Source organism: Apis cerana, linkage group LG1 (assembly GCF_029169275.1).
Source record: "Apis cerana isolate GH-2021 linkage group LG1, AcerK_1.0, whole genome shotgun sequence".
NCBI classification, from domain to species: domain Eukaryota; kingdom Metazoa; phylum Arthropoda; class Insecta; order Hymenoptera; family Apidae; genus Apis; species Apis cerana.
In genome coordinates, this window is record NC_083852.1 from 10,272,939 (window position 1) to 10,298,638 (window position 25,700).

General features: G+C 23.3%; 4 protein-coding genes across 7 annotated transcripts in view; 2 read left to right on the plus strand and 2 right to left on the minus strand.

The window, feature by feature from the left end:
* LOC107998019 (G-protein coupled receptor Mth2) overlaps positions 1-4,403 on the plus strand; it is a 12,824-nt gene extending 8,421 nt beyond the window's left edge. For both annotated transcript variants that reach the window (XM_017057025.3, XM_017057032.3), the window contains 3 exons: positions 1,054-1,238; positions 1,356-1,521; positions 3,225-4,403. In XM_017057025.3, the coding sequence (XP_016912514.2) occupies positions 1,054-1,238; positions 1,356-1,521; positions 3,225-3,567 (694 nt within the window). In that variant the 3' untranslated portion in view covers positions 3,568-4,403. The remainder of the gene's footprint in view (positions 1-1,053; positions 1,239-1,355; positions 1,522-3,224) is intronic.
* Positions 4,101-16,522, minus strand: LOC107997664 (pre-mRNA-processing-splicing factor 8). Of its 2 annotated transcripts, none has more exons than XM_017056422.3 (30): positions 16,062-16,522; positions 15,056-15,303; positions 14,626-14,794; positions 14,313-14,477; positions 13,923-14,138; positions 13,292-13,630; positions 12,925-13,030; positions 12,219-12,747; positions 11,913-12,139; positions 11,450-11,776; positions 11,150-11,356; positions 10,770-11,060; positions 10,323-10,703; positions 10,005-10,243; positions 9,727-9,873; positions 9,063-9,627; positions 8,639-8,965; positions 8,384-8,553; positions 8,105-8,252; positions 7,695-7,984; positions 7,419-7,610; positions 6,916-7,110; positions 6,657-6,828; positions 6,271-6,558; positions 5,975-6,168; positions 5,509-5,890; positions 5,198-5,401; positions 4,951-5,075; positions 4,697-4,851; positions 4,101-4,627 (listed from the first exon to the last, which is right to left on the minus strand). In XM_017056422.3, the coding sequence occupies exons 2-30, from the start codon at positions 15,273-15,275 to the stop codon at positions 4,473-4,475; spliced, it is 7,125 nt and encodes a 2,374-aa protein (XP_016911911.1). In that variant the 5' UTR covers positions 15,276-15,303; positions 16,062-16,522; the 3' UTR covers positions 4,101-4,472. The 2 variants fall into 2 exon arrangements, with proteins under 2 accessions (XP_016911911.1, XP_061943112.1); XM_062087128.1 differs by lacking the exon at positions 16,062-16,522 and adding an exon at positions 15,799-15,917.
* A 423-nt stretch (positions 16,523-16,945) lies between these two features.
* Positions 16,946-21,547, plus strand: LOC108001968 (ribosomal protein S6 kinase beta-1). 2 transcript variants are annotated; one of them, XM_062087392.1, is made up of 13 exons: positions 16,946-17,079; positions 17,152-17,192; positions 17,404-17,578; positions 17,640-17,723; positions 17,804-17,937; positions 18,071-18,133; positions 18,199-18,327; positions 18,441-18,531; positions 18,629-18,745; positions 18,875-19,006; positions 19,074-19,181; positions 19,319-19,488; positions 19,619-21,547. In XM_062087392.1, the coding sequence occupies exons 1-13, from the start codon at positions 16,993-16,995 to the stop codon at positions 19,689-19,691; spliced, it is 1,404 nt and encodes a 467-aa protein (XP_061943376.1). In that variant the 5' UTR covers positions 16,946-16,992; the 3' UTR covers positions 19,692-21,547. The 2 variants fall into 2 exon arrangements, with proteins under 2 accessions (XP_061943376.1, XP_061943381.1); XM_062087397.1 differs by lacking the exon at positions 18,629-18,745.
* Positions 21,326-24,971, minus strand: LOC108001966 (corepressor interacting with RBPJ 1). The gene is made up of 6 exons (XM_017063308.3): positions 24,546-24,971; positions 24,362-24,456; positions 24,036-24,286; positions 23,821-23,947; positions 23,607-23,738; positions 21,326-23,525 (listed from the first exon to the last, which is right to left on the minus strand). Exons 1-6 carry the CDS (start codon positions 24,615-24,617, stop codon positions 22,955-22,957), a joined length of 1,248 nt encoding a protein of 415 aa, XP_016918797.2. The 5' UTR covers positions 24,618-24,971; the 3' UTR covers positions 21,326-22,954.
* Positions 24,972-25,700: the final 729 nt, after the last annotated feature.

Below are 25,700 nucleotides of genomic sequence, written 5' to 3' on the forward strand. Positions count from 1 at the left end.
TGTAATCATTAGAATAACGAGTTATTGATCATTATCAAGTATTTTTTTCATTGTATATGTAAGTATATAAGTATGTAGGTGTGACGAATATAATTAAGGGTGTGACTATGTAGTGCGACCTTGAATCATGTTATACAACACACGTACACATTATATCAATTAGAAATTATTTTCTTATCTAATTTAATAATAGAGGATAATATATAGACTTTTCTTCAATATCTATTATTTATTCGTAATTTCTATTAATAAAATACTTTTCAAGTTTGCGCGTCATTTTTTCAATTTTATAAATTGTAGTTTCCATTCTTTAGCTTCTTAATTTTTTTTTGTTCATAAATTGAATATTTCAAAAAACAAGTTCAAAATATTACTATATATATATTCAAATATATATTCAAATAAAGCATATTCGAATAAATAGAATAATTAAATTTAAAATCTTAATATTTTGTTTAAAAATAAAAAAAGACATCGTATTTTTATTTCTTCTTGTGCAAACGATATATGTATTTTTATTAATAATTCTTATCGATCGTTTGAAACTATAAATCTTACTTTTGTAAGATGTAAGCAGGAAATATAGAACACGTCATAAAACCACAAGCTCATATCATAAAACAGGGCTTCCCAAACTTTTATGAGACCCACTTTATAACGATCTTTGCGATTTACCGGCTATATTTTTAAAAAAGAGCGATGTTTTAATAAAAAAAAATATTATTTTTAACACTTTTAAATTTTTTTATTGAATTCATTTAATTAATATTGAAATTTATTAATCGAATATATAATAAATAAGATAAATTTGTTTAAAACTTAACATTTGTTTGCTTAATATTTGGTGCAATGCAATCATATTTTGGAGTATAATATATATGTACATACAATATGTTGTGATTAATGAAAAAAAATAATCGAAATCTTATGTTAATTATTTTTTATTTTATTTTTTAAGTTTCATTTTTCATGTATTTTTCCATTTCTACTTTTTTTTCTTTTACTTCCTTTTTTTAATTCTATTTTATTTACTAAAGAATTTCTTATTTTCAGAGGTTTTCGATCTCTACATGGCAGCGTGAAACAAAGGGAGCGTAAAAAATTTTTAATATATTCGATTTACGCTTGGGGTTGCGCAGCGATTCTCACCGGAATTTGCGCTATTATGGACTTTCTGCCTAAAATTCCAAATTATTTAATCAAACCAGATTTTGGAAAAATGAATTGTTGGTTCACAAGTAAGTTTTCATGAATTAAAATAACAAGTTTTTTTGGGCAAATAAGAATTTTTAATCAAGATTTGATTAAAATTTCATAATATCGTATATTTTTAATTTTAATAAATGTTTGTATAGGAGATGAAGCAAAGGCAATATATTTTTACGGTCCTATGGGCATCACTGTTCTTTGTAATATATGTCTTTTTATTTCTACGGCATTAAAAATACGACAACATGGAAAAGATACGGCCCAACATCTCAGAGGTATAGACAGTAGACGCCATGATGACAATAAACAATGGTTCGTTTTTTTTTTTGTTTATAATATTTTTAATCATCTATCTATTATAGTGTTATATAATCTATTATAGTGTTATCGCATAATATATATTCGCATAATAGTATATCGCATAATAAAATATCGATCATTCAATAATATATACAAAATAGTTGATTAAATGCTAAGATTTCGCTTTCTAACATTTATTTACATCGATATGCTTTTACATTATTGCTCTTATTTCATACTTGTAACGGTAAAATTATTTTCAGACCTTCTTTTAGAGCTTGTACAATAAGGATTTTCCCATGATTTGATTTGTTTTTGTAATGACGAAAGCGGGTCGCTCTCGCGTAACAAAATATACATCCGTCTGAACAGGATCTCGTGATTGCATGTTTCATCTTTATCATTGATCTTAGCATTTATATCTGACTATTACATTGAAGAATATACACATATATATATTTATAGTATTAAATAGTATATTTATTATAGTATTATTAGTATATTTAATATTATAGTATATTTATAGTAGAAAAAAAATATATATATATGTATATTTATAGTATATATTTACAGCCATTCGCAAAATTATACATTATAAAGAAATTTATCTTATCCGAAAATTTTGATTTATGCGTATAGAATATAGAATTTTGATTATGTGTATAATTATATATGGATTTGTATAATTTTTTTTTTCACTCAACGAAAAATCTCATTGAGTGAATGAAATTGATCCCTATAAATGTTTTTTTTAATTTTGAATATAATTTCATGTGGGAATTTTTTTATAACAAAATATGATAGAATTATAAAATAATTTAATATTTTGCACTATTTCGTACTGTGTACTTACAAAATTATATTTAAAAAAAATAAAAAAATATTGAAAGTTTAAATAATGATTTCATTTTTTTAAAATGAAATTATTTATTTATTAAAAAAAATGTTGCATATAGATATATGTATTTTATTATATTTTATTATATTTGTATATTTGCAAGATTTCTTTAAAAATAAAAGAAATTTTAATTTTATTTTTTTATTTTTTATAATATATTATAAGTATAATTATATATTGTAGAATATAATTGCATATATATATATATATATATACGGCATATATTTTTAACAGAATATTTAAAGAAATAAAATCAATGATGAAAATTTCAATATTTTTTTAATAACATTTTTAATATAACTTTATATTTTTTCAATATAATATTTTTTTTATAATAGTATGAAACAGAAAATTTTAAATTAAAATACTTATAATTATTATATATTTATATTTTTTCAATGTTATTATTCCATAAAAAATTATATCTTCAGATAAAATTATATCTAAAATTGAAGAAATGCTGAAATCTTTGGAAATTAAAAAGAAACATTTTTCGTTGATAAAAAATATTCCATATATTCCATATAAGTTATGCGTATCAATCATAATTTTTGTAATAAGATGAATTTGTAAATATAGAAACATATATTTTCATAATTGATATTTTTCATATTTTCATATTTTCATAATATTTATCATATATCACGCATATCATGGAACGTCTTTTAAATCAAACTCATTTTTCTGCGATTTTGTGATATAAAATTGATATAAAACTGTTCATATGTACATACATTTACATATATATACATATATGTTATAAAACTATTTTAATATTTCATTTAATTAAATATGAAATTTAATTTGCTTTGTGCAGGTTTAATCTATATTTGAAACTGTTTATTGTGATGGGTATAAATTGGTCAATGGAAATAATATCATGGCTTTGTAACAATACACCAATATATCTTTGGTACCTTACTGATTTTACGAATACTTTGCAAGGTGTAATTATTTTTATAATTTTCGTTTGGAAAGATAAAGTTAAAAGACTACTGTTAAAAAGATTTGGTTGTCATGGAAGTAATGTGTTTTCAAGAAATTCAACTCGTAGTGGATGTCGTACTTGTACATCGACAACTTCCGCTCCATCATTTCAAGAAAAGATCGTCACATATTCAAATGAATCTTTTTGCGATAAAACAATCGTCGATAATTAATAATTAGTTTTAATCATTTCTGTATCATGATTCATTATGTATCATTTACACAACTTTATAAAAATAACAAATGAAAAAAAGAAAAAAAGAAAAAAAGAAAATTTTAATTTAATATTAGCTTTTGATAAATCTATATTCAATTTACATTCAACACTTCATCAAAATATCTATTAATAATGAATTAAAAATCAAATATCGAGTGTGAATTTTCTTGAAGAATTTCTAGTCATCATTATGCTGCCTTTCTAATATTCATTTTTGCTACTACATAATCATTTATATATAAATTTGAAATATTTAATTTTTATTTTATGTCATATAAAATAGTAATTTTTAGAAACTATTAAGTTTAATGCCAATATATTATTAAAAGTATTATAGTGTACAAATAAATTAGATTATTTTATAGTTATTTCCCTTTCTTTTATAATTTAAATTTTAATATAATAATAATTTTATTTTCATTATTCTCATTATTTGATATTAAAGTTGTAAATTTTATTTTATAAAATAAGAAAATGACAAAAACATCATTTATATCAAAATGTATATTATTCTTTATCTTTATCAAATCAAATATGCAAAAATTTTGTACATTTTTCTTTCTTACATATACATTTAATTAAACACATATTATATATATATTTTATTCTAAAACGATGTTAAAATACAAAGTAATTAAAACTTGAAGTAATATTAAAATAAATCTATTCATTAAATATTATATATTAGGGATTCAAAATTTTGTTATCAATTATTATAATGTACTAATTATTTATTATTTATTTAAAATTATATTTTAGTTGTATATAAACACATAAATGTCATTATTATAGAAAGAATGAATACGATATTGATAATATCGAGTTCCTATTCTCATTTCATTCATTTTTTTTATCATTTATTTATGCAAATACATCTTCTCTATCAGCTCCAACTCCTTCTCCATCCTCTAAACTGGAAAAATTCAAAAAATGGGCAGGTCTATGAATTTCATGATAAAATTCTTTTGGATTTGCCAATTGTAATTCATATTTCATGTTTGGATCATGTCTCACACCTGTCAAAAATAAAATAATAATTATATTGTTTCGGTTTTAGCTAAGAAACAAAAATTAAATCTAATTACCCATAAAGTTATAATTCCAAGATCCTTGACTTGGGACCATAAAGAAACCAAGAAAACGATCAGATAATAACATTTGTACTTTTTCATAATGACTTGGTAAATAACCTTTAGGATTATTTCCCTTATCGGTATTTTGCTTTCCCCATTCAAAACCGCTATATATAAATACAAAATTTAATAATAACAAGAAAAATGCTTAACAACGATGATAAATAATAAATTTGTTCATCAAAAAAAAAAAATCAAATACAAACCTAGGTGTTAATTTATATGCTGTAAGAGAACAAGATCCTGGCGTAAAACTACAAGTAATAACAATAGTCTTTTCTCCATCCCAAATCGGATTTTCTGCCATTATTCGAGCGTGAGTAGATATATCCTAGTCAAATATAAATTAATATAAAATAATATAATATAAAATACACAATAAATTAAATAATAATTATAAATAAAAATATATTAATAAATATTTATTCAACAATATATGTTGATAATATAAACCTGCGGCGATAATTGTGGCAACTCATTAGGTTGAGTATGAATCCAACCGAGAGGCTCCATTTCCTTAAGATATTGATGATTTGGAAGTGTGTTAGGTAAATGGACTGTTTGATGAGTACCCCATTGTGGTGCCATAACTATACATCGTATTTCTTTAACTTGTGGATTATCTGGTGGACTAATTCCATATAAATATCCCGCTATCTACATAAATAACAATAATAATAATAACAACAATAATAATATATTTAATTTCTTTTAGTGAAAATGAGAAAATAAATTTATTTTTATCAAATATATAAAGAGCATACCTGAGCTCGTAAATCTGAAATAGTGACGAATTTTTTGAGAACATTTTTTGGCAAAATATATGTGTAACCAGTTTCCTTAATATCATCGGATGATACATATATATGATTAGTTCGAAGATGCAAATTGGTAGCAGAAATTGCTCTTACTCGCCATTCAGTTTTCGAACTAAATGTTTGTGTTTCATAATTAGAAGTTGTCGCCGTGATAATTTCGTCTCCATGTTTGTTTACTGTCCTTGTAGTCGTTGCTGTAAGCTGCGATTGTTCTTTTGTTTGTTTTTCTATTTCAGCAATTTGTTGACGTTGTGCAGAAGGTGCACTAATTTCCATACCCAAGATAATATCTCGAATTTCTGATTGAGTCAATGATGCAACATTCACACTGAAAGTAATAATAATTTCATATTAAGTGAATATTTATATTTTTATACATACAAATAAATAAAAAATATTAAAAAATACATACTTGTTTTTTTTACCATAATCAGCCAAAATAAGATCTTTTAATTGTACCTCGACTTTAATCCATTCATCATCTGTCAAAGAAGGCCATATATGATGTGGTTCTGTTATAGTTGTTTTGTCAGGTTTTAGAACAACTTTTGTTCTTTCAGTATTAACATGTAATGCACGAAGAATTAGAATCAGACGTGAGAATGCCTATAAAAAAAAATATATTTAAAAAAATATATAAATATTAAAATATTAAAAAAAAGAAATATAAAAAAAAGAAAATTAATAAAAAAAATTATAAATTATTACCGTATACGATGAAATAGTTTTCAACCAATCATCATATAAATTGAATAATACCATTTGAGGTTCTGTTGCTTTTAATATCAAGTCACCAAACTTTTCAACTTTCAAACAAGCTTGGAATGGTAATTGAAGTTCTGATCCCTTAATAACAATATTAGGAAAATCTAATAAATGCACTTCTAAAGGATCCAACATTCCTTTTCGTGTTACTATAATCTGCTTCGGTTGTTCTTCGACTGGTAAAGATCGAATAAGAGCAGCTACTTCTTCAGCAGTTTTCCATTTAGCCAACTATGATAATATAATGTTAATTATAGAATAAAAACTTTTCAATCATATTCATTATTTGCTTTTTTATAATTGTAATAAATGTTTTAAATGCATCTTACCTGACCTAAACGTTTTTGACCAGCCCAAACGGAAGTATGAATAATCTTTAAAAACAATTGACCAGTTCGAGGATTGAAAATAAAGATTGCTCCATTTATAGGTTTTGTAGTTAAATTACCCTCAAATGTTTTATGAATTGTAACACGATATACGTTAGTATCATCGACAAACCTAATAAATCAAATAAAAAAAAGTGCTCGATATAACAATTATATATTCATCATATGAATAAAAATAAATGTAAGAAAAAAAAAATACCAAATAATTTGATTTGAAAAAAGTTCTCCATAATTTTGTGAAGATAGATATGGTTCTGTAGGTTCTGATGAATAAAGTTGTAATGCTTTTCGAATGCGTTCTCGTAATACATATAAAGCAGGATTAGCTTTCATTATTTTTGCCATTGCTTGTTGTATAAGAGGCTTACACCCTGGGAACCAATTACCATAAGCGCTATAAACAAAAATGCAAATAAATAAACCATGAAATATTTTTGCATATATGAACATTATCTATTTATATATAGCGATCAAAAAAATCATCTTTTGCATTTTTGACTTGACACATTTAAATATCTTATTTGACATTCAATATATTGAAATAAAAAAAATTTTATTTTTATTTTTAAATCAGAGGAAATAAATATTTGATATAATTGAACAATATATCAAAAATTATATCTTGATAATTAATTTTGAATTCTAATATAATTTTAAAATTGCAATTAATGAATAAAAATATTTAAATATTAAAATATATACCTATGTAAATTATAAGCTAAATCTATAGCTATTAATAGTCCTGTTGGAGATGGATAAATAGACATATTATCCGTTGTATAATCTAAGAATTTAGCTCTAGCATATCGTTCGATATCATGAGAATCATAATCTCCCCATCTAAGTTGCACATCTATCCAATATTTTTGTGTAGTTGTATTATCCATAAGATCTCTGTTCAAAAAATAAATCATTAATAATAAAATATTCTCTATATATAAATATATAAACAAAAATAAAAGAAAAAAAAATGATTACTTTGAATCGGCAAGTAACGATGGTCTAGATACGTTCCACTTATATGCAGAGAAAAGCAAAATATCAGCACAAGAAGAATTCATCTTGTATGATTTTCTAGGATGAATAGTCTCTTTTTGAACAGTCTCGATTTCTAGAGCATCTAATTCTTGATCAAAAACTTGACAAAGATCCATCACAATCGATTCGTGTACTTTTTGCCACAAGTGTGCACGAAATATTTGAATTAATGAAATTTTCAATGTTGGAATTTTACCATGCATGAATATTCCTGTTAAATCCAATTGAACCTAATAAAAACAGACAATAAACAAAATTTATATACAATAAATAACAATTTCAAGAAATCATTGAACAATCAAAAATATACATTTCTTAATAATTATAATAAATTAGTATAGAAATATTACCTGAAAGCCAACATAAACGTTTGCTCTATTAATAGTTGGTGACCACCATAGAGTAAATCGACGATTTGGAATTTGATTTAAACCAGATCTTTGTGCATTAGTTAATTTCTTATATTTCATAGATTCTTCAAATCCAGATGCTTTCTCCCTGTGTAAAAAAAATAATAAGCGATAAAAAAAATAATCAGTATTTTAATTCTTATATTGATTAAATTTTTATGAATTTAAATTTAAAAAAAATCTAAAAATGGAATTGGAAAAAAATCAGAAAAGAATTACCAGAAAAGACCTTCCCAGGTTGGGAAATATGTTCCTTTAAAAAGAGTATGTTCTAAAATACCTTCTACACCACCAAGGGCTTGTATCATATCTGTTCGATAATTATTTAAATTCCACAATTTACCATCATGACGTTGATGAGTCCACCAAAATGGATTTTGTTTCAATACCTAAATCACATAAACAAAAAATAATACTTCTTATATAAAATATAAACAAAAATAGATTCAATAATAAAATGCAATAAGATAATACCTGATATTGTTTAAATTCTGTACGTATTCTCCAACCTTTGTCATAGGCAAGGGTGTGTCTATCTTTCTGGAATAAAGTATTTATTCTAGGAATACCACGATCCCAACTATCTTCAAGATCTTCCAAAGTAAGCCTACGATTTTGCGCATTAGCTTCTTGTCGTTTTAATGCATATTCTGCCCATACTCGTTGAGAATCTATGAATTCTGATTCCCAAGGTTGAATATATCGATATAAGTTTGGAATTAACTGATCTTCATCGTGACTCATGCCCGAACGAAAATGAGTAATACCAACATCAGTTTGTTTTGACCATCTTAAATCTGACTGTAACATTTTTTGCAATTATATTTGTTTTTTTTTTTGAAAATACTGAGATATTATAGTAATATTTCTGAAAATAGTTTTTAACTTTTTAGCCTACCTGAGGTATAAGTACATGTCCCATCGAGAGCATTCCAAGTCCACCTAATTCTTTTGGTGTGTAAAATACTACTGGTGGAAATCGCGAAGGCATTTTTGAATTAAGACCAATTTTAATACGTGTCTGAATTTTATTTTCGCATTTTACCAACAAATCTAAAAGTTCTTGTGTGTTCACTACAGCTTCACGAAAATAAGTCATAAGTCCAATTAAAGCTGTATTCCATTTATTAACAATTTTTGTGAAAGTTGTAGATCCAGAAGCCATAAGGATTTGTCTAACTCTATTATGAAATCGTTGTAGACTTTCATCATCAACTCTCAAGAAACACTGAGCAGTTCTTTCTTTCGTAATTTCATTTTGTAAATTCCACACACCATCCCTATGTGTAAACTCTTCATGAGTAGTTCTACATTTTGGCAAAATTCTGCATTCAAATCCACTCATGTTGAATAGTAAATTAGGATTATCTTTACTATACACACTAACAAAACTATTTTCCCACTGTATCGTAGTTGTAGAGCGAGGTAACCGATTTTTAATATCCCAAAATACAGCACGACCTCTACAAGATAAAAAAAAGTTTTAAAGTTTATAAAATAATTAAATAAAAATAATAACAAAAAAGAACTAACAATTATTATTATAACTATTATTTACTTACAAATTAACATCATGTTTCATAAGACGCATTCGTGCATCTCGAGGCCAACATTTTTTATTATTATAACCAACGATATTTTCATTATTAGGATCTGGATGTTCTGTCAAATATCTTTGAATTAGATCTCTTGCTTCATCAGCAGAAAATCTATTAATATAAAATATAAAATTAAATATCAATTTATAACTCAATAATTTAATTAAAATGCAAAATGTATATGTGTATATATAAACAATATATAACAATCTTTTGAAGAGATTATAAATTTTTAATTTTACCTTAAAAATAAATGTATTCTATCAACGTATCTGCAATATAATCTAATAGGATGTGCTGTTTCTGATGCTACATCTTGAAAAGTCAAAAAATCATTTGGCATTTGAGGAGGACCAGCCATTTCACTGGCTCTTTGCAATCCAAGAACCAGCAAATCTAATACTAGACCATAATATTGTGCTATAAATGATGCAAATTGTAAACCTCTAATTATTCCATAACTGTTTGTATGATTCATGTCCTAAATAATGATATATTTTTCATTATTTATTTAATACAAAACAATTGATACATGCAAATTAATAAAATAAGCGATATACCTTATAATTTATGACAACATTATTTTTTGCAGTCATATAATCGGCTATATTATGATCAACAATCAATCGAAGAAGCCTGTTTAATAATGTCAAATCGATTTTTTCGTATAATTTTTCAAACTTTGATTCCAATAACACATTACATTCCCCTTCGCTAACATCCCAAACATCTTGTAGATTATTAATACCCTGACACCATTTATATACCAATAAAGGAGGTGGTTCTGTATCTGAAGGTTTAACCCATGGTGGAAACAATCTTCGTTTATCTGCTTCATACCATAAATATTGATCCAAATAAGCATCTGTAATTTTTTCAAGAGGTTCGACATCGTATACAGGAATCAGATGACTATAAAGATCCATGAATTCAATTCCCACCTATAAAAAAAATATATAAAAATATCATAAAAATAAACAATATAAAAATTGTAAGACTCTCTGAACCTCTTTGAATGCTCTTTGTGTTAAAAGATGACGTTTAATTCTAGACAATGCTTCATGTGGATTATCATACGCTTGTTCTATTAAACCAAGTTCTTCACGTTGACTTTGATTCAATCTTGATTTAACACTATATGCTTCCTTTAAGCGTTCCAAAGCTAATATTAAAAGTTTGGTATCATGTTTATAAGACAATGGTGGAAAAGGTATAGGAGCAAATCTTCTTGATTCTAACCAATGTACAGTAGTAGTATATATAGCTACTGCTTCTTCAGGAGAAATATAAGGACCATCCTGTATGCAAAAAAAAATCAAAAATTCATAAACTAATGATAACTGTTGATTTTAAAGATTATTTATTTTTAATTTATTTTCATTTGTACCTTCAAATAATTATGTTGTCGTTCTTGTTCGGCTTTAAGATAGAGTCGCGTAAGACGACCCAAATTCTTTTTGCACACAGTTTTATCTACAGTCGCTCCACGTCTAATACGTTCTCGATTATAATGTGCAGTATTGGTCCACCAATCTGCTTTCATTTTAACATAACGAAGAATCATATTTTCAATTGGTATTGGTAATCCAGGAACCTAGAGAAAATGTTGATCAAAAAACTAATATAAACGGAAAGTCTATATTATCAATAAATAAAAAAATTAAAAATTAAATTATAATAAATAAACCTTCCACGGAATATTAGCCTTCCAACATCTCCATGCTTCACTAAGATGTTGAAGTATTGTACGAGCTTTATTCTGTTTAATTCCTTCTGGCATCATATCTACAATATCATGCATTACTGATGCTCTTAATTCAAGATCGAAATGCGATTCTACTCTTTGTTTTGTTACAGTTTTTGCAACTCCCTTTGAATGACGACCTTCGAATTGCCTTGACAATAAATTTCCTAACCATCTTTCTAATAATGGCGTAATTCCTCTCATAAAAAAAAGCCATACTCTCCAGCCTGGTGCCCAAAATCCACAACCAGGACCTTTTCCAACAGGACCCTATCCATTTATATATCCATTATAAAAATAATTAATAATTTGTTATAATATTTAAGTGATATTAATAATATATGATAGTAATGTAATATAATGATAACGACATTAAATAACATTAGTAACAATCGTGTATTCTTACCGTATTAAAACGATAATAAATTAAATGTTTCAAATCTTTACACATTCTAATTTGTCGCATTAACTTATATTTATATCGATACATTCCAGTTAATTGACCAACATGCGCAAAAATATATTGCAATCCATCGGCAAGTTGAAATGCATCAACATTATTCAAACGATATTGTACATGAGAGTCTATGATCAATTTCGTTAAACGTAGAATCTCACGACATAAATGAAAAGCTGAAAAAATAAAATTTTCTTAATAATCTTATACCATTACTGGTAAAATGAATGTAGTATATATTTTTTTAGCACTTACCATTTCCAAATCTAGATTTCTTTCTTTCTTTCGTCGTGAGAGTTTTAACCGGTTTCAAGTTAAAATTATAATCCAAATGAAGATAATTTAAATTTTTTCTATGAATGAGTAAATTCAACATATTATATCCCTGTCTACAGACTTGTAGACCAGCTTCAACCCAATCTATTGTAGTAGTTTGAAAAAATTTAGTTGACTTGAAAGATCGAAATAAGTAACGTTTCTTTTGTGGTTTAGGATGTCTGTGTTTTAATGCATTCAACACAAAGTATTTCAATAGTTTTTGATAACTAACTCGAACTTTAACGGGTTGTCCTGGTGGACAATGTTCTCTATACCAAGATTTCACTAAAGGAATGTCAATAGCTCGTCTTGTTCTGCCGGAACGAGTATTAAATGGTCTTGGTGCCCATAATAAAGCTATTCCATTTGCTGTGTTATCAGTATATAGCGGCGTTTCTTGAAGAAAAGGTTGTACTTCTTCAGGAAGTACAAAATCTTCATCATCCTCAATTTGTGGTTCCACTGTCTAAAAAATATATATAATTTATACATTTTAAAAGTATATACTTTTGTACATTTTAAAATATACTTTTAAAAGTATAATTATATCAATTATTCTAATTAAATGTAAATCATATATATATATATATATATATATATATATTTAAATATACATTTATATACATACATTTTATATACATACCTTTAGCGAATTTCTATGAGAAATAGGATTAATTAAAGGATCAAAATAAAATGCAGGTAAATCAGGATCTTCAGTTTTTATATAGACAACATTTGGAGCATGATACCTGTAAATATAATTTAAAAATTTCATTATTATAATTCCATTAATTTTATTTTAAATTATATTAAAAAATTATACATAAACATTGATCAAATATTGTAGGTGATTTCAGCAGTTGCCTTTCATACTGTACAAAGGATACGAATAACAATCACCCTCTATTACTTTACCACACTGCTAGTAAGACTTTAATAAGCTAAGAATAAATAAATCTTAAAACTCGTGTGGGAATATTTATTTTATTGAATAATTTTATATTACTCACCAAGATAAATGCACAAAATGTGGCATATTATTATATAAGTAAGGAAATGCAATACGATATTCTGTTCTTATAGGTTGTCTAATAATAATTTTATTGATATCGTTAAATTCATTCCAATCTTCATCAGCTGCATTTGAATCTTTTACTAATGGTTCAAATTTTGGACCACCCGGTATAGCCATATTTAATGCTTTTGCAGTAAAAAATGATTTTGGATCAAAAAGATAAAAGAAATTTTGATCAACTAAATCCGTTAATAATTGATTAGCTAAACGATATAAAGTCGCCATCTGTGGTAAAGTCAAATTCCATCTTCGATAAGTAGATCCATTTACATGCCTGTAATATCATTAATAATTAAGTATAATTTTGGTAAATAATGTTAACATTATAAAATATAAATTATCAATTCAGTATAGCGTTTTATCTAGCTAATAGTAACTTGTAGTACTCATCTCGAATAAGACTATCAAATTACTATAGCTATCAACTCACATATTAGTTGATCTCAGGACCCCTACGCGATTCATCATAATATAAAAAGTATATATATTTTCAAATTTTATCATTTTAAATGATTAACATAAGTAAATGAAATAAATATTCTTAATTCTTAAAATTCAATATTTACTTTGTACCAACAAGTGGTTTATGTTCATAAAACCATGATGCAACAGATTCATCTTCTTCTGAATCTAATTCAATTTGAATAGCTTCCAAGGGCTCTACATCCAAAACATTATCCGCATAATCTAATGGAGGTTCTTCATCATCGAATGGTGGAAATCTCATTCTTTTGAAATGTCTACGATCCCGTTTCTCTCTTCGCATCATAATCCACATTGTACTATATAATAAAAAATAATAATAAAAAAAAAATAAATGAAATATACATATTATATATAAATTATTTTTAAAATCATATTATAATTCTTTTTTTTAATCTCAGAATATATTTATGAATATATTTATTTATTATTAAATAATGGAATAAATAAAATTTTATTCTTTTATAACTTACCCCCATTGTGCAATATATACAGGTTCTATAACCCAAGGAATTTCATTTACAAATGTAATTGCACCTGTAATATGATAAAGAACCTTTACATCTCGAATTTGTTCCCAGGGCATTGGCATATTTTCTAGAAGTTTCATAACTGCATGAGGCATATATTTTAATGCTCTAAAATGAAATCAAGAAATTATTTTTTCTTATTTTTTTTATGAAAATATTAATATTAATTTCTTAATATTATTTACACATTATTACATATTTTATTTACATATTAATATATTAATATGTAAATATAATTTTTGATATATGTACTAACCCCAAATAAACTCGTTTGTCATGTCTATATTTGCGACTACTCATGTCTCCATGATCTCTAATAATTTTTCTTATATGTTCAGGAGGCATATCTTCTTTTTGAGCATCCACAAAACCAAATTTTCTTTTTTCGGCAAATCTTTTTGACTGAAGCTGTTGCCATTTTTGAGCTAAAAATAAATATTTCAAATAATATAAATAACAATAAATTATTATAAATAACAATAAATTAATATAAATAACAATAAATTTTATATATACATTAATATATATATAATATATATAAATCTTTAAATCTTAATTAAAAACTTCTATCATAGCTAAAAAATCTTTAAATTAATAACAATTTCAAATTTTATTACACAATCATCATATTAACTTATATTTAATCTTCCTTTCAAAAGTTTAGAAAATATTAATTTTTTAAATACCTTTTTCTTGAAGTTTATCTTCTGATAAAACTTCTGGTTGTTTAGGCATTTGTGGCAATGGTGGTCCTGCTATTGCTTGCATATGAGCATGATGTGCAGCTTGTGCATGTGCGGCAGCTTGAGCATGAGCTTGAGCTGCAGCTAACTGAGCATGAGCTTGTTGTTGAGCCATCATAGTGGCCCAAGGATTAGGACCCAATAAATATGGTGGAATTGACATTTTTTCAAATTAAATAAGTAGAACAAAACTATAATAAAAATTATATCACATTTTAATATTTATCTAAACTTTTATCTAAATTTAATATAAAATATTATACATATATATAATTATATATATATATAATTATGAATTTGATAAATAAAAATATTCATCAATTAATTAAATTTATACTTTTTTTTTCTTTTTTATTTTCTTTTTTATTTTAATTTAATATGTATTCATATAAAAATGTATTACTTAAAAAAACATTTCTATTATCAAATATATATTCCAATAATGTATCACATAACCTATAAACTATAAATTATTTAAATGAATGTTTCTAGTGATGGATATATTAAAAAAAATATTTTTGATAACATATCATAACTAAAATATAATTGAATTTACATTATATTTATAGATACTGTTATAATTATAGTTAGTTTCATTAAAATCTTACATCAATTAAATAATATGTTTTATAAAATTTTACATTTCCATTGAAACAAGTATGTCTTTATCATTTCAATTTACTTACAATTGTTAATTAATTTAAAATAATTAATTAGTTTGAATAATTGACAAAAATGTGAAATATTTCAGTCATCTAATACGAATAAATAGCAAATATATACAATGATTAATTGTAATCAATTCAATATAATATCGTAAATAGATTTCGTTGTATTGTACAAAATATTAAATAATTAAAATTTTAATTATTTTTTTCTTTTCTATTTGATATAATTATACAAAATTTAACAAAATTTTATTTGAAATATCTATAAATTGTAAACTTACGTTATTTTTTATATGATATCAAGCATGTCAAGTATATGTGAAAAGTGACGCTATTGTTGCTTTAAATTATGTAAGTATTTAGATGCTCCTCTTTGTAACCTAACCATAATTTAATGTCCAATTAAGAGAACAATTCAATGTTTTTGCATTCTCCAATTTTGATCATATCGTAGATGGCGTAATCATAATCTTTTCCATTTTTTATGCATTTTAAAATATATTAAAACATTAATAATTGAAATATATGTAAAAAAAATAAACAATTTATCTTGTAAATTTATTTCAAATTAAATATAAATTTTTTATTTAATCTTAATACTTCTTTTTTCTAATTTGATCTTAATAATTTTAAAATTTTAAATTGGATTGAAGACTGATTTATAAAGATTACATTATAATACAGTTTATCATTAAGAACAGAAAACTATATAACTTTATATAAAGTAGAGTCAACTTATTTCACATTTATCAAATTAATAAGAAATGTGTATTTCTTGTTTCTATTTTCAAATAGAATAAAACTTTTAAATGTTTCTATATATTTATTATATATTTTATGCTAGATTAGAGTTGGCATTCACGTTGGAACATAGTTTGTGTCTGGAGTACTTGAATCGTTTCATGTTGCTTTTTCAAAATTTCTGATATTTCTTTTTGTCATTATTTTGTCATAAGATAAGAAAGTGAAAAAAGGAACAAAATAGTAAATAATCTTCGTAATATTGCACATACTTTTATATAGATTTTGTAATTCACGTTTATAGGTAATTTAATCTATCACAAAATCAGTGTGGAACACGCAAATAAAAGGAAGTATAATATACTACCGCATTTACGCACATACGTAGATATCTATGTTATTCGAACACATTAAGATCAATTAAAGTTATTGACGAAAAAAATTTTTAAATGTGATTACGTTGTAAGAAGAATGGCTGGAGTATTTGACATAGAATTACATGACGGAGATTCTATAAATCAAGACGAGTCGGATGATGATATCGTTGAAAATAGAGAAGTTCGTGTTTTGTTAAATTTTATTAATTTTAAGTTATTGTAACAAGTTTATAATATATTTCATTTTTTTTAGGAAGAATATAATCGTACTACAAATATAAATACAATATTAGAGTAAGTAGAATAAATTTTTCAAAATGTATAATATTGTCTATTGAATATTGTTAAAAAAATATTATATTATAATATATATATATATATATATAATGTATATAAATGTATTATAATAATAATCTTAAGAATATTTAATTGTTATATATATATGTTTGATTGCCTTTTTATCTTTTTTTTTAAAGGAAAACTGAAAAATTTTATTTTTTTATAGATCTGATAATTTAGAAAGAGTACAGTTATCAGAACAAAATGTCAATGCAGGACAAGAGAAAACTGGTCCGCAAGATTTTGAATTATGTAAAATCCTTGGAGAAGGTGGATATGGAAAAGTTTTTCAAGTAAAAAAAGTAACTGGAAAAGATAAAGGCAGTATTTTTGCAATGAAGGTAAATATTTCTATTTATATATATATATATAAAAAGCTTTATAGTTTTTTTATTTGCATAGGTATTACGAAAAGCATCCATCATAAGAAATCAAAAGGACACAGCTCATACAAAAGCAGAAAGGAATATTTTAGAAGCAGTAAAAGTAAATAAATTTCAACATTTATAAGATATTTATTTATTTATTTAGCTATTTATAAAATATTTATTTATCTTTTTTTTCAGCATCCATTTATTGTAAATTTAATGTATGCATTTCAAACTGGTGGTAAATTATATTTAATTTTGGAATATCTATGTGGAGGAGAACTCTTCACATATTTAGATAGAGAAGGCATTTTCTTAGAAGATACTGCTTGGTAAATTAATTTATCAATTTATTTTATTAATTTAAATGATGATAAATGATAATTTATTATATTTTATATAAATTTTATCTATAATAATTTAAGTATAACTAAATTATTATATCTTTGTATTTTATATTTATAGTTTTTATTTATCTGAGATTATACTTGCGTTGCAACATCTTCATAATCAGGGTATTATATACAGGTATTTTTAATTATTAATATTATTTATAATTTATAATAGCATAACTGGACTGATTATCTTTATAGGGATTTAAAGCCAGAAAATATTTTATTAGATGGCGAAGGTCATGTTAAATTAACAGATTTTGGTCTTTGTAAAGAACATATAGAAGAAGGTACAGTAACACATACATTTTGTGGAACCATAGAGTATATGTAAGTAAAATATTATATTGATAAAAACTTATTATTAAATTAACTAAAAATAAATTATGAATAAAAATAAATTGGTTAAAAATGCATATATTATAACTATCATTATCATTTAGGGCACCGGAAATTTTAACAAGAAGTGGACATGGGAAAGCAGTTGATTGGTGGAGTTTAGGTGCTTTAATGTTTGATATGCTTACTGGAATGGTATGTAAAATAAATACTGCAAAATATTTTTAAAATATAAAATTGAATCAATTAACATGATTTTATATATATATATATATATATACTATTCCTATAGCCACCATTTACAGGAGATGATAGAAGAAAAACAATCGAGAAGATTTTACGCGGAAAGTTAAATCTTCCATTATATTTAACACCAGATGCAAGAGATTTAATACGAAAATTATTAAAAGTATCTTTTCATTTTCTTTTCATAACATAATAATTTTGTTTAATTATTGCATAATTATTTTATATTAAATATAATAATTATTGTATATTTAATAATATTTAATATGTGTGTTTTATATATTAATTACAGAGACAAGTATCACAAAGATTGGGATCTGGACCTGAAGATGCTGAACAGATTATGAATCATAATTTTTTTGAACATATTAATTGGCAAGATGTAATATCGCGAAAGTTAGAGCCTCCTTTTAAACCATCATTAGTAAATATCATTAATTTAAATAAAACGCATTATGATAATAAATACATAAATTTTTTAATATTTATAGAAAAGTGCTGATGATACATCACAATTCGATGAACAATTCACAGCAACTGTACCAGTTGATTCACCAGTTGAAAGTACTTTAAGTGAATCTGCTAATATGATTTTTCAAGTAAGTTACAAAATAGATAATAAATATAATAGATAATAAAAATATATTCGAATTAATTTTTAAAATAAAATTATTAAAATTAATGTAATAATTATTATTTAATTCAATGTTAAAATAACATAACAAAATGCTTGCAGGGTTTTACATATGTAGCACCTAGTGTTTTGGAGGAAATGTGTGCGCAACCAAGGATCGTAAATGCTAGAAGCCCACGCAAAGGTTTCTTAAGTACAGGAAGTCTTCACAGTTTGTCATCAAGATCTCCTGATGGCCACATTCGTACAACATCTCATTTTCATCAACATAGGTATTTTTAAACTTAATATTTTATTTATTACTTTGAGAAACATAAGTATTTTATATGTAAATTCAATCATAATTATTAATTATCTAAAATATGTGCTTTTATACTTGAAAAATTATTTTTTAATTTCTAGGCATCACGTTGTAGGTTCAAATAATATAGAAGATACCGAAATGGCGGATATAGGTCCGCTTTTTAATTTCTAAATATAGCATAATAAATTTAAATAATCAAATTAATAATAGAATCATTTATAACGAATAGAAGAAAATGTTGGATCTTCCATTTTAGATTCAGCAGAAAATTTGTAAAATTATGTCCCATAATATTTGTTCTTCGTTCCGACGAAAATAGTTTAACTATTTAATTATTGAATTTAATGCGATTTGAATTTAGACATAAACAATTCTAAACTTTAAAAGAAGTTACGCTTATAGAGCAGCGGTGCTACTCTACAAATCGTATGTAGGCCTGTAATTGCTCTAATATGACTGATAATTGTTTGCAATGTAAAAAAGTAATATTATATGCGCTTTTGTTGTGTAAATATGTGCAGATTTCAATAAGTACAATTTCTTTAAAAAAAATTCTATATCATTAAAAATCTGAAAAGTATTTTTGATGACATATCTCATCGACTAATTTATATACATATATATATATATATATATATGTATGTGTATATACAGGATGTTAATTATTGTAGAATATCTTTTGAGGATCAATTTTAACCAAAACAAATACAAAAATTGATATAATAACAAAATTTCAATTAAAACTTATTTATCATAAAAAAGTTGAATAATTAATTATTATAAATAATTTAAATTTATATTAAACAAAAAAATAATAGCGAAATAATAGCGATAATAGCGAAATGTAGAGTAAAACAGTTGTAGAAATATTGTGCTCTTTTCCCATCTCACTTCATCTAATGCAAACTTAAATTATATATATAACTATAATTTAATAAATAAGCCAATATTTTTGTGTTTGTTTTTGTTTCTAAAATTTATTTTTCAAAGATATTCCACAAATATGTTAATATAACACCTTCTATATACATATACAAGTTTATTGTTAGCATATAAGATGAAATTAAAAAATTCATTCAGCATACATATATTAAGAGGTTTATTCTAAAAAAAATAAAGAAAAAAAGAATCTATCGTTTCTTTGAAATACATTACTCGTAAAAATATGTAAATCGTACATCGTTCAATAAATTAAATAAATTCAAAAAAAATTTGAATAAATATACATTCCAAACTAATTCAAGTTTCTCAAATGATAAATATATTTAATTTATATAAATTATGCTGATTAAAATAGAACATTGGATATAATTAAATTTGAAATTTTGTTTTGCTATTAAAAAAATTTATTTAAATAATATTATTATTAAAATATGTTATGAAAAGGAGGCTTAAAAAAAAAAGAAACAGCAGTATATAAAATTGTATTAAGCTTTGTCATATAATATTGGAGAAGAATTATAAATATATTTATGTAAATATGATTCGGTGAATCGCAAATAATGTTTTAATAAGAAAAAAATTAGAATTCATGCTATATAATATCTTGTTTTTAAGATTAAAATTTTAAAAATGAATTAATTAATTAATATTTAAATTTTTTGATTAAGATTTATATGTTTCATCTTATATGTTTCCTCAAAGTTATATTCGTTCGTTAAAATATGTATATGTTTTTATGCATGTTTTTACACATGAAAAAATTTATGTCTTTCATTGATATTTTATTTATGTCTTTCACTATATATAATATAGTAATATGCTTAAATTATATCTATGATATTTTTATAGATAATAATAAGTCATTGTTTTTTATTTACTGTTAATTCAATTTTATTTTTTACATGTAATCGTTGTGAAAATGACAATTATACAACAAAAATTTTAACTGCCCAAGTGTTCACAGCTAATAGCTGGATAGTATTAAATTTTCCATAGAAGAACTTATACATGCTCACCTATACACGTGTGTGTAGCAATATGTATGTAAAATTCTTGTTAATAGTTAATATGTTATAAAAGTAAAATGTTGAGAGTGAGAAATTAATATCTTGTAAGATAAATATACAAAGATATGAAAATGCTCTCTTCCTTCTTTAAACTTTAAAAGATTATTCTAATGATTTCATTTTCATATATTTCCATAACAAATTTACTATATAAAGAAGTAAATGAAGCATTTTCAAATATTCATATATATATCCAATGATATATATTAAACTTAATTTAGAAATTATTACATTGTTTTGGTATCTGTAATTAGAAAGACATATCGAAAAGCTTAGCAATTAATTTTACATAAATATTAGTACATAATATTATTACAAATTCATATAGATAATGTTTTAAAATTCATTCTTGTATATATAATGTTTTAACAGAAGTCTTGTTTATATAATATGTATTTATTAAGCAGTTACAGACTTTTGAAAATATTTTTCAAAACCGAAATTCTGTAAATACTTAATAATATTAATGTTATATATTGATAATAAAAGATCAAATATAGCTACTTATAGATGAAATAATAATAAGTTTAAAATAATATTTGTATAAAAAATTTCTTTAGATAATCTTATTCCATATAGAATATTAACAAAAATTTAACTTTCATCATATATATTTGAAATTCATTAAATATTTACATAAATTTATATAAATATTTAATTTATATAATATTTATATATATTTATTATTTATTGTATTTTCTATTGCATAATATTATGAAAGATATACAAGCCAATTATATAAATTGTTTCAAGTCAAACAAGTTATCAATTAGAAAAAATTTAAAAAATTAAATCTTAAAAATTTTTTTGAAAATTTTTAATTATAATATGATATATGAAATATTTGAAGTACAAGGATAAATTTTCAATATTAAATTTTGAACTTTCTCAAATGAATGCCAAATTTTGTTCAGATAAAATATGGACAATGAATTAGTAGCTATAATTCCCTTTTAATTTTTGATGTAACTGATTTAATTTTTATACTATAAACTACTAAAATTTTATCGTTTCTTTTTCTAGATTTTTATGATTTCAAATATCATTAATATTCTATTTTTTAATTGTTGTATTGATGGAGTAAATTGCTAAGAAAACAGTTATTATAATATGTTATCTTCGATATGAAACATAAAAATGAATATAAGATATTATTAATGTAATTTTATATATTTTTTTGGATATCTGCTTGAAAATTATGTGAAAATTATCATTGTTTATATGATTCTTTTATGTATATATACATAATTTACCCGTTTTGTTTTTTATCATTTTTATTATTTAAATGATTTATCGTTATATATTAAATGGTCATATTAAATGATATATCGTTTATTATGTTTAATAATTCATGTTTAATTATATTTAATAATTACATTCAATTCAAAGTTATATTAGTATATATTTTTAATATAAAAAGATATTTTAATATCGTTTTATTTTCTTTCTATTTTGATTTTCATTAGTTTCTTTTCCAGTAAATTTTACAAGTTCTTTTTTTTTATGATTATTAAACTCTTTATGTTTACTTTCTTTCTTATCATTCTCATGAGATTTTTTATGCTTAGATTTCTTTTCGTGTTTAAATCTATTTCTTTTCTTTCTACTGTCCGTTTTATTTTCTTCCTTCTTTTCTTGATAATTTATAGAATTTCCATTTGAAATAGAATTTTTTTTTTCTTTTTTTTGTTCCTTTCTAAATCTTTTTGTACCATAGCTATTTGTGATGCTACTACTAGTATTAGTACTTTGAGTACTACTACTATTACTACTATTACTACTACTACTAGTACTACTACTACTACTACTACTACTACTACTATTACTACTACTACTACTATTACTACTACTACTACTACTACTAGCATCACTGCTGATGGAAGTGTCACTACTATCACTATCGATATCACTTTTATTTTTTTTATGTTTATATCGTTTTTCTTTCAATTTTCTTTTTTCTGCTTTTTTAGTCCTTTTTTCAAGTTGCTGTAATTTCCTATAAATATTAACATTAATTAATCCCAATTATTCTTAAATTACTATGTTTTAAATATTATATGAATATTTATTAACTTACATTAATAACTTCTTTTTTTGCTTTTTAGAAAGTGTTTTTAGAAATGTAATTTCAGATTGTTCTTCATCATCTGAAACCATAAGATGTTCGTGCTCAGGAACTCTTAAATGTTGCTGAGCATTAAGAGCTGATCTATAATAAAATTAAATATATTAAAATAAAAAAATATTCATTAAAATTAAAATCAGAAAAAAATTTTTAGATTTATTTTTACTTTTTAAGTGCTAATCCATCTTCTCTCATTTGTTGAACTAATGTTAAAGCATCTGGAGTAGATGTAGCTGGTGAATTATTTGCCATTACTACACTCATTGCCTGACTATATAGAGGACATTCTTTATCTATAATTAAAATATATATTATTAAATAATTAATTTTTTATATTTAATTTTATTCTTTTCATATTATATTATATTATTTCATATTAACCTGTATTTATATGTCCCCATTTATGACATTTGATACAACGGACATTACGTACTTGAATACCAAATGGTTGATCTCTTATTTCACTGTCTCCTTTACAATAACTTTCTCTTGGTGCATTATACTTGCGTTGCCATTCAAATTTATATTCTGGTTCATTGTCTTCTTTTTCTCTCTCTTTTTTTGCTCCAGGTGGTGGTTCATACATAAAATTTACACTAAGTTTATCCTTGCTTTCTTTACTCAATAAAGCTCTACAAAAAATAAAATAATAAAAAATATAAAAAAAAATATTTTAAAAAAATTAAATTGAAAGAACATGATTTTACTTATTATTATGAAGATCTTGTTCTTTTTCATATTGAACACGTAATTCCTCTTGTTTTTTCTTATAAGCTTCTGCTTGTTGTTCAGCCATCCATACCTTAAAAAATAATATAAAAAATATAAATTTAATTATTATATAAATAACAAATATCTAAAACAATAACCTAAAAAATTGAGAAAACATACTCGTTTTAAATTGTCTCGAGATGCTGGGTGAAAAAATTTTTTGCACATGTAATTATTAAATCCCTTTCCCATTTTATATAATTAAATAAATAATATTTTAATATTCAATTAATTAACATTAATGTTTATAATAAATCAATAATGAAATAAATGTATACAATTCGATCATATAATTTTCACTAATACCAAACAGTGTTGTTGAACGAACGGTATGCTACTCCCTCTACAAAAAGTAGCAACAAATTTTTATAGGAGAAGAATGACGTCGTGTTATCGCCATTACTATTGTTAAATTAAGCATAGACACATCATGTATATGACAAGATGCAACAGGTGATGTTTAGTTTGAAATGCTGAGATTTCGCCATAGTTGTGGATTATTAATACTAAATTAAACATTTGCAAATATTTTAAAATGTTTTTTTTATAAAAATATATACAATATTCATGAAATATAAAAAAAACAAACAATAAAAAAATAAAAATTTAATTTATATATAAATAAATAATACAATTATATAAAATTATAAAAAAATAATTATATAAAAATAAATAATAAATTAATTTATTATAAAAATACATAATAATATAATGTAATATATATATATATATATATATATATATATATATATATATATAAAATATAATATAAATAATTTAAATATAAGTTTAAATAATGAAATATGAATAAATGAATACAAATATATATATTATATTATAATATATATATAAATTTATAAATTTATTTTTTAATAATTATTTTGTTTGCTATTATTTATATCATTCTAATTAAAAAGTAAAATCCTAGTTTTTATTTTTCATTTTTTAAATATATTAAAATTCAATAATTCTTTAATAAAAACATATTTTTATTTATTTTATACATATAATAATTTTTGTTTTAAAATTTTAGTAATTAAATTTTTTATACTTTTATATTTATTATTTCTAATTCTAAATTTTTTGTGTTATAATTGAAAAATATCTTTCTCTTTATATTAGAATGTAATAATATCAAATATTAAATAATGAAAAGAAAATTATTATATCAGAAATATTTTTGAAAATCAATTTCTCTTTTAGATTCTTAATTATATTAATTTTATTTACTTATGTTTAATTATAACAATTTCTTTTCAATATATTAATATAATG